Raw genomic sequence first — 9,931 nt, 5'->3', positions numbered from 1 at the left:
TAGGACATTTCACCCACTATTATCCTAGGGTTTACAAACCCCTCATAGGATTTTAGTATGTTTCAAAGTATCCTCTCTCCGTTTTATGGTGAATGAGATTCCATTCACCTTGGGTGGAGGAAAACTTGGTCCCTTTTTATTTAAACAAAAATTGGATGTTTGTATTGTATCGATCTATTCGTATTGATCAAATATTAATATCAATCACGACTAATAACGATACAAATCGATTGATATGACCGATGTGATACTAATACCTTTCAGGTCTTTTAATAGGCCAGTATATTTAATTAGAAAAAAAAAAAAAAAAAAAAAAAAAAAACTGTGTAATCCACGCGTATAAACATCTCCCACTCTTTAAAATGGCTCATGAAATTCTAAGAATGTAAAATTTTCCATGAAACAAAAATAAGAATATGCCAATTAAAGTCAAAGATGTGGGTATGTGAAATTTTGGATGTGATTGATTAACATGATCCACCATTACATATGCTGCGAGGGCCAGGCTATATAAATTGGGTTGCCCATTAGACTTCTCTAGAACAAGATTCTGTCCACCAGATGTGATGCACAAATAAAATCTAGATCAACCAACAATTATTATTATTAGGAAAAAGATCTCTACTTGGTGGTGTTTCTTGTTCGACAACGGAGGCTACATAGACAAAAACCACCCAATGAATACCCCTTTATCGGTTCACTCAATAGGGGATAGAGAGGTCATTTAAGACAAAGGAGAGAGAAAGAGAGGGGACGTTAGCAGAAGCTATGCCTCGAAAATAGGGAGTCATTTCTCTTTCTATTTTACCCCTAAAAGTGCATGTTGAGCGGTGCATAAATTCCCTCCCCTAATCCTAATAATAATAATAATAATAATGATTCTCCTCACATAAAGTATTATATTAATTTTTTTAAATAAATAATGTTTAAAAAAAATCAATGTGAGAGGATGTAGAATACCCTGCTCATTCAGAGAACCCTCTCCCAAATAATAATAATACAGGGAGGGGTTTATGCACCGTCGAACATGTACTTTTATTGATAAAACAGGAAGAGAAAAAGCAAATGGAGGGATTATCAATGGTTCGTCAAATAGGGGGATGAGTTTTATTCCATTTTCATGGGTTGGCACTTTAGGGTGCTTCAGACCATGGTGTCAGTTACTTGGTCGACAAATCAAAAAACATTTTTTCTTGTTATAATTATCAATAAATAAATAAAGTCAATCTGACTTTTTGTCAAGATTTAAAAGTAATGTTGCGTAGGGATTAATCACCTCACAATATTAGAAAAAGGCTAGATTTTTTGGTCGTAAATTTTTTAGTAATAAAACTACATATAAGTAAGGATCTAGTTTTCCTTCACCTACGATCAGGGTTTTAAAGAATAGAATCGAGATCCAGATTGATTCGATCGAATTGGAAGGAATATGTTATAATGATATCTACCTTGACCATGCTGGAAATCTAATACGAATGAATTGGTTGCAGATCCTTAGAACTCTGCCACGATAAAGAAAGAATTCCTTCACCACTTCCATCAGTCCATCTGATTGGACCAGGGAGGGGTGTTTTTGACCCCTTTCAATATGGACGGTTGTGTGAAGGAAAACTATCATCTAAAACTAACCTTATCAAATATTTGGGATGATAAAAGAGAGGGACATAGGATGGCGGTTGGGATTTTAAAAAATCAAAGAAATACTACTCGTAATCATGGTATAGGGCAATCCGTATCGGTATCGCTAGCCACCAATCTCAGTATTGTATCAGTGAAAAGATATGGACCATGATTAAACAGTCAAAAACCCAATTTTTTTGGAAAATCAAAGGGAAACTTGTATGATACATGCGAATCTGTGCCGATTTGTATATGTATCGTATCGACTTTAAAGGTCATCGATATCCGATCTGATACCGTGCACTAAAAAGTAAAACCATGAATCATGCAATATACAGGCAATTCAAAGTACAATATTCTGTAATATCTTCCAACCAATAACTTTTTAAGAGATTTGTCCAATCAAAATAATATTTCTCTGATATTAATCTCAAAGTTTATTATTAAATATTAATAGAGTAATCCACCACTTTAACCCGAGTTTGAGTTAAGTAATCACTTCTTATTAACACTCTCTCTCTCGATCTTTAGAAGGAGGAAGAGACTCAGGATTTGAAAGTAAATATCTTTTAGAATCTCGAGTTGAGAACAAGAGGCCTTTTTTTAAGGACAACTCAAGAGAGAGAAAGAGAGAGGAAGAGAGGGAGAGAGAGAGAGAGAGCTAACGTTACGTTGCCACTCTTTTTCCCTGCTTCCCAATCCCTTCTCTCATTCTCTCTATCTCTCTCCTCTTCTTCAAGTACCCAAACACGCGTTTTCTTCAATTATCAATACTTCCTCTCTGAAATCCAGTGATCCTATCACTTCTATTTTCTTCGGCTTCTTTCCAGGTTCAAGCCCATCAAGAAATCAGTATTGGGGTTCTTCAATGCCACCAAGTTTGACAGAGAAATGAGGGCTTTTCTGCTATTGACTTGCTAGTTTTCCGTCTACATTAAGTGACGGGCTAGAGGGTATCGCTTTCATTTCTATCAAGTTTGGTTGATCTGCTAATCTTATTGGGAACAAATTGGGGACATTTTGCAAATTCTGTTTGATCTGGATTCTGTTGCTTTTAGCTACATTTAGCGGCAAATTTCTGAACTTCTGAGTTCTTCCTAGTGCCAGCCATTGGATTTCGTATTTCTGTTATGAAGAAATAAGTGTGTCTGGTTTACTGCTTTAATTCGATATCAGGTAGGTGGAGAAGTTTAGCACCGAAACGTCTAGTTTGCTCTTAATTTTGATCTTAAGAGGTGTTTTTTTTTTCTTTTTCTGTCGCTGGTGATATTAGGGTTTTTGCTTCTTTAGATCTCAGTACCAGTGCTTTCAGCTAATTACAGCGGAGATTTGTAATATCTTTTTCTGTGGACTTGATTTTTCTTTTCACCTCCTCTCAAGATCCGAATTTTAGCTTAAGCTGAATTCGGTTGGGAATTTATTGGTCTCTATCCTCCTTGTTTCTTAATAAACTATGATCTGAAGATAGTTGCTAACTGCTGGTTTAGACTCAAGTTCTTCCTGGTTCTTTGTCTACTGCCGTTTCCGAAGCTTGCGACATGTTTCTATCGGCTTCCGGCTTTGGAAAATTCTGAGGATTTTTAGCTTTGCTTGATAAGATGCAACCTGACCAGCGAAGAAAGGTAAACTAAATATCCTCTACTGATATTTATCTGTTTTAATTTGATATCATTTTCAAGACCAAATTTTGATGCTTATTTATGGGTTCTCTTCTGGTTTTACATTTTATTGTTTCCAAATGAATTAGTGAGCGACCAGCTTCATTTTTTCCTTCTCTCGTTGGAAGAAATAAATTGCAAACTGGTCACCTATTGTTGATTGCTTGGGTTCTTTATTCAGCTCTGCTGTTGCTTGCAAAACTGCATAGATAGGGTGCTAAGGGGGTGAATTTCAATTTAATACAGTTGTGCAGGGAACTTCTTTTTGCACATATGGGGCGTGACATGAGTTGAGGTGAACTAGATCATTAGATCTGGCATGAAGTCCTGAAAAAGTTGACATTGACCTCCATCCTGCGATCTGGAAATCTATTTAATCTTTGTATATGCTGTGTTTATTCTAGGTTATGTATTTGTTAGGTCTGATTTCAATGTCAGCTATCTATGGTGCCATATGTGGGTGGTTCATTTCCATTCAAATTCCTTCTTTGGAATCAATTTGGAGTCTCTGACTGATAAGGCAATGCTTGTATTGGATTTTGGTGATGCAGGGACACGTGGAAGATTTCTTCACTGAGTATGGGGAAGGTAACAGATACAAAATAGAAGAAGTGATAGGTAAAGGAAGCTATGGGGTTGTTTGCTCTGCATATGACACACATACTGGGGAGAAAGTTGCAATTAAGAAGATCAATGATATCTTTGAGCATGTCTCTGATGCAACACGCATTCTTCGTGAGATTAAGCTTCTGAGGCTCCTTCGTCATCCTGATATTGTGGAAATCAAGCACATCCTTTTGCCTCCTTCAAGAAGAGAATTCAAAGACATTTATGTTGTGTTTGAACTCATGGAATCTGATCTGCATCAGGTTATCAAAGCAAATGACGATTTAACCCTGCAACACTATCAGTTCTTTCTTTATCAGCTTCTTCGAGGCTTAAAGTATATACACACAGGTTATTCACAACTCCAAAGCCAACTTGATTGCAAATATAGATTATTTATATTTTGAATATGGAGTAACTAATATTGTTAACAGCTAACTGTTGGTTGACTGATATTCCGTAGCCAAATCTGATTTTCTCAACTTGTTTTTCTTCCTTCTGCTGGTTGTTTAGCAAATGTTTTTCATCGTGACCTAAAACCGAAAAACATCTTAGCAAATGCTGATTGCAAGCTCAAGATATGTGACTTTGGCCTTGCTAGAGTGGCCTTGAATGATACTCCAACAACCATATTTTGGACAGTAAGTTTCCTATCAGTCAACTGTAACTGGCACTTCAGATTTCGTACTTGGACCTTAACCTGTTAGTTGTGGGGTTGAAGTAGTTGATATACTCTGGTAATGCAAATTTATGGGCATTTGTATCTGTGTATTCCATTGCTTGCAGGACTATGTTGCGACAAGGTGGTACAGAGCTCCTGAGTTATGTGGATCCTTTTTCTCCAAGGTGCATGAACTGTTCCAGTTGGCCATTTATCTGGATGTACCTTTGATGTGATCATTGTGATAGTGATATCTATATCTCTTGGACTGTCTGATGATTTATCTTTAATTATTTATTTTTATTAATTTACTTGTCTTTGCCAACTTACTCTTCTCTACTCTCATTTCCATTTTGTTTCACTTCCCATGCTCTCAGTTCATCAAGTTGTACCTCCCATGCATAGTCTTTTATGTTTTTTATCACTTAATTTTCTTTGCACTCTCTCAGAGCAAATACACTTTTTCTAAACCTCTTCCTCCCTTATTTTACTGCTCACTGTTGCCATGAATTGATATTTCAATACTACTATTTTTAGGAGAAGTTGATTCTTTTAGATAAGGTTGCCTCGAGTATGCCTTTAGCTTCCTTTCCTTTTGGTTTTGTCCCTCGTTCTTTCTAAATATTCTTTTTTTTTTTCCCGGGGGGTGGGGGGTTGCATGTGGTAATATTTATTTGAACTTAGCTAGTTAAGTTTTGTCATTGAATAATGTTTAGAGGAAATGAAGATGTGCAGCGTTCCCAGTTCTCATTTTAGAAATTCTGTTCTTTTTACCCTTCCCCTATGCCCTCCCCCACCCTGGGGCCCCTTTAACAGGGTGGCTCTGTGAACTTAATTAATTTCGTGTATATATGATGATTATCACTGACATTCAAGTCTTGAGTGAATAAAGCACCGAAGAATGATTGGTCTTTCTTCGCAACGATAGGAAAATGGATGTTTGAATTCATGTGTCAGGGATGAACTGTCCATCCATTTCCTTTTACCTTTTTTTTTTTTTAAAAAAATAATTTTCCCTTTAGGTGGATGTAGATGTAGGGAGTTTACTAGAATATAGAGTACATAATGGCAAGATTGGGTTTGTAGAGGAATAGCTAATGGGATTATCTAGTGTTATGTCTATGAGATTGGCAGATATTGTCTTCCATAGCTTTACAGAGTTTAGGTGAGAGAACCCCTATCCATCATTTATGTTACTCTTCTGTTTTTGTGGTTGAGGTCTGTACTCAATTCATCTCAAGGGTATAGACAGATTAACGTGAGTCATCTTTGACTTTCCAATTGGATGATGATACTTTAGAACTACTTCCCAAATCAAGTGGTCCTTAGCTCATTTATTGTTGTCTTGGTAGGGGGAAGGAAGAAAAAAAAGAAAGCTGATGTGAGTTTGGACCTTGACTTTGATGGCTGCTGAAATCAGGTCACGTTAACCTGCGCAGTAGCATTGCTAAGAGTAAGAGTATTAAGTATCTGACTGCATTATAGAGGATGATATGGAAACTGATGGCTGTAGATGCTTCCTAAAATTAACTAGTTGATGGATGCCCTGAAATTTAAGTTTCTAGAGAACTGGTTTGGGCTTCTAAAAGAATTTCCCAATCCCCCAACCTTCCTCTTTAGACAAAAGGGAAAGTAACTGGAATTGGTGACAGAGTGAATTGTCTCAGAACACTTCTTTACCTTAAGAAGCCATCTGCACAACTTGTCTCTTAATCGAATACTAGCTAAGTTTGTTACTCCTAGCGTCACACTGTAAGATTTTGTCCTGTTAACAGTCTTTTTTGGTGTTCCAAAATTTCATCTGGAAAGAACTGTGGAATTAGACAATTACTTGTGAAATAAATGCCTAGTTACCATCCTAATGGCAATTCCCCATGAAAACCCTTTTGATTCACCAATCAGACATAATTACTCAATGGTTATTGTTTGCTTACAGTGAAGCTGAACAAACCTTACCACATGGAAAATTGGATCGAATGACAGAAATAGTGGCCTAGTGGATGAATTTTTTTTTTTTTTTCCATTTCTAAACCTGGGGTTCTTGGTATGTTTGGCAACTGTTTATTATATACTTCACCCATAGAGGGAGATTCACATTTTCTCTTGTATTGTTGCAGTACACACCAGCGATAGATATATGGAGCATTGGCTGCATCTTTGCTGAAATTCTAACAGGAAAACCCCTCTTTCCTGGTAAAAATGTGGTCCACCAGTTGGATCTGATGACTGATCTGCTAGGAACACCTTCTCCTGAAGCAATTGCCAGGGTTTGTTTCCTGTAGTAGGACTGTTGCTTTAATCTGGATGCAGTTGTAGTTTTAGTTACTTCATTCATTGATTTGTTACTGTTGCCGCTGTTAATTTGTACAGGTACGTAATGAGAAGGCCCGCAGATATTTAAGTAGCATGCGCAAGAAAAAGCCTATACCATTCTCTCAAAAATTCCCAAATGCAGATCCCCTTGCTCTTCGGCTGTTGGAAAGGATGTTGGCATTTGAGCACAAGGATCGACCTACTGCTGAGGAGGTACAGTGGACATGCTTTTTGACCTCTTTTATTTCTATCATGTGCCTGCTCTGTCTAACGGGGCAAATTTGTGCCACAAGGTGTCAGGCTTTGATGGATCCCTATTTTAGGGGCTTGGCCAAGGTTGAGAGGGAGCCTTCTGCTCAACCAGTGACAAAGATGGAGTTCGAATTTGAGAGACGGAGGATTACAAAGGAAGATGTCCGAGAACTCGTCTATCGGGAAACTCTTGAATACCATCCAAAGATGTTAAAAGAGTTCCTGGATGGCACAGAATCAACTGGTTTTATGTACCCAAGGTATTGATTACCATTTACCACAATTTTAAATTTTCAAAATTGCCAATTTTCTTTATATGGAGAGTGGATCCAAGAATTGTGTAGTTCCACTCAATCCAAAAGAAACCGAAGTTGTTTATTTTTAACCTTATTATCTTCTATTCCACATAGATGTTACCTTCAGCTCTAATTTCCATATCCAACTAGAATACTTAGGGGAACCCAGTATCATTCTAAAGTTGGCATGAGTAACTCTGTAGTTTTTCGGAAGTGAAGCTGTAATCAATCCTTGGGTTAAAGGTTTAGTCCCTTTACTTAAAGCCAAGGTTTTCGACCTTTTAACTTTCTAGGAGATAGAGCCTGGACTGTAGAAGTTTTTAAATTTCATCACATAAGCATTCAAGTTGCCAATTTCTGTTCTTTATTAACTGTCAGAAGAAGAAAGACCAGAGTGCAAACCCTAGTGCCACATTAAACCATATTCCCTACTTTGAAGTCTTGAGCATTTATTTGAAGGTCCCTTTACCTCCAAACTTGAATTCTTGAGTCTCTACCCTGGACACTGGTGAAGTATGACTATTGGACTTGTCTTTACAGTGCCGTTGACCAATTTAAGAAGCAGTTTTCTTATCTTGAGGAGCATTATGGAAATGGTTCAACAGTACCTCCACCTGAGAGGCAACATACATCATTACCCAGGTATATTTATTCCACATCATGCTTGTCATACTGCTCCATCTCTCCATTGAGACATCATCTTGGTCACTGATGGAACTTCTACTCATGCAGAGCATGTGTGCTATATTCAGACAACACAGTACATCATTCAGAAGAGGTGACTGATGACCTATCCAGATGTTCCATCAAGGAAATCGAGAAGCCGCAACCAGACAGGAGTTGTGGGGTCGCTATGACAAGAGGTCCTCCCCATGTTTCACAGAGAATCCAAGGTGATGTGTCTTCTTCTACTTACATTGGTAATGTCATCTTACCAAACTTCCCCTTGCTCTTTAACTTTTGTACTATTCTTTTTCCTTGTTCCTCTCGATTCTTTTTGTTCCCTCTTCTGAAATGTTCTAGATAAAAAGAAATATGACCAACAGTAGTTCGAATGTATATACAAAGAATTTTTTTTTTTACACTTCTTACTATTAGATAGTCCCCATAAATCTCATGATAGATACCCTAAGATTCATATTGAACTTCTTGCACAATTCATTTTTATGGTCAGACTTCAACGGTTCCTTCGGGTCGTGCCTATCAATAAACAACTCCCTCGTCGAAAAAAGATAAAACTTGTTATTTAATTGTTTCCCTATCTCATCAAGTCTGCTTGGCGAAAGACATCAATGCTCTAATTTTCTTTTCATGATTCTGTTCGGATCCTATCTTTATGACACCTAATTCTCTTGTTCGACAAATGATCCATTCATGTACAATAATCACATTGTATAGTGTAGTGGGTATAGTTTAGTGGTAAAAGTGTGATTCGTTCTATTACTGCAACTTTGTGCATTTTTACCTTTTCGGTCTTTTAGTTATAACAGTGACAATGCCATAATGATGTCATTAGTATTCCTGTTTGTGTTTCCAATTCCGTAGCACTGTAGGCTCTGCTCAAAGTATGGCTTCAGAAGAGGGGGTGGGTTTTGCCGCACTGTCCTGATGAAGGACCCTGTGTGTTGAGACCGAACAGGTTGGGTCTTAGGATTTAACCCATAGCAAACCCTAACCTGCTTGGTCATACCAGACCCTAATCATTAGGACAGTGCAGGGCCAGTTCAGTGTTTAACTTCTTCATTGCCATCCCTACCAAATACATATTATCACTGGCTGAAATAATAAAAGTTCACAGTTACATGAGCGAGTTGGTTTGCAAGTTTTCAAACCTAATTTGATGATGGTGATAGTTTATATACCACACCTCCCTAAAGTTTTTTTTTTTTTTTTTTTGTATAGGTGCAGCAGCTGCAAAGCCTGGGAAGGTAGTTAGTTCAGTCTTGCGTTATGACCATGGGACAGCAGCAGAGGCTTTTGAACAAAGAAGGATTGTCAGAAATCCCGCTGTATCAACTCAATATGTTGGTTCTGGCTGTTCATATCCTAGAAGAGTCCCCGGCTGTAAAAATGAGAGTGAAGAGGGTGAAGGACATGGACCACCCATTGGAGTGCAACCAAAACCACAATATATTGCTAGGAAAGTGGCTGCTGCACAAGGTGGTCCTGGTGGTCAGTGGTACTGATTCTTTGGCACATTAGTGCTTTAGTTGAATGGTGAAAATGGTCTGCTCACAGCGTCGGACGTGTGACTTTCAAGTTTCAAGAGAATTCATTTTTTGTCAGATTATTTTATTGGTGCAGCTGTGCTCCATCAGCAATCTTTGAAGAATGGCTTCTAACTGTTGAAGATGATAGAAGATGATTATTTCAAACGTTATGTAAATTACTGATGTGTAAGGTTGCATGGGCAAATCCGTGACTATACCCTGTTTCTATTCACTGAAAATACAAAAGCCTAGGATTAGGACCTTATGAGCCAGATAAGGGAATGTCCTTCTATTTGTTTTTTCTCCCCTACTTGT

The 9,931-nt window shown here is 37.7% G+C and overlaps 1 protein-coding gene across 3 annotated transcripts; it reads left to right on the top strand.

Annotated features, from left to right (window-relative positions):
- The first annotated feature begins 2,785 nt into the window (after window positions 1-2,785).
- On the top strand, window positions 2,786-9,612 carry LOC122669999 (mitogen-activated protein kinase 15-like). 3 transcript variants are annotated; one of them, XM_043866929.1, is made up of 10 exons: window positions 2,786-3,242; window positions 3,830-4,235; window positions 4,398-4,525; window positions 4,671-4,730; window positions 6,663-6,812; window positions 6,916-7,071; window positions 7,159-7,370; window positions 7,947-8,048; window positions 8,139-8,299; window positions 9,318-9,612. In XM_043866929.1, the coding sequence occupies exons 1-10, from the start codon at window positions 3,219-3,221 to the stop codon at window positions 9,590-9,592; spliced, it is 1,674 nt and encodes a 557-aa protein (XP_043722864.1). In that variant the 5' UTR covers window positions 2,786-3,218; the 3' UTR covers window positions 9,593-9,612. The 3 variants fall into 3 exon arrangements, with proteins under 3 accessions (XP_043722864.1, XP_043722863.1, XP_043722865.1); XM_043866928.1 differs by having other exon boundaries at window positions 8,139-8,302; window positions 9,315-9,612; XM_043866930.1 differs by having other exon boundaries at window positions 2,786-3,245; window positions 3,823-4,235; window positions 8,139-8,302; window positions 9,315-9,612.
- The last annotated feature ends 319 nt before the right edge of the window (window positions 9,613-9,931 follow it).

The sequence above is a fragment of the Telopea speciosissima genome, chromosome 7 (assembly GCF_018873765.1).
Source record: "Telopea speciosissima isolate NSW1024214 ecotype Mountain lineage chromosome 7, Tspe_v1, whole genome shotgun sequence".
Classification (NCBI taxonomy): Eukaryota; Viridiplantae; Streptophyta; class Magnoliopsida; order Proteales; family Proteaceae; genus Telopea; species Telopea speciosissima.
This window is presented reverse-complemented; position numbering and strand designations above follow the sequence as displayed.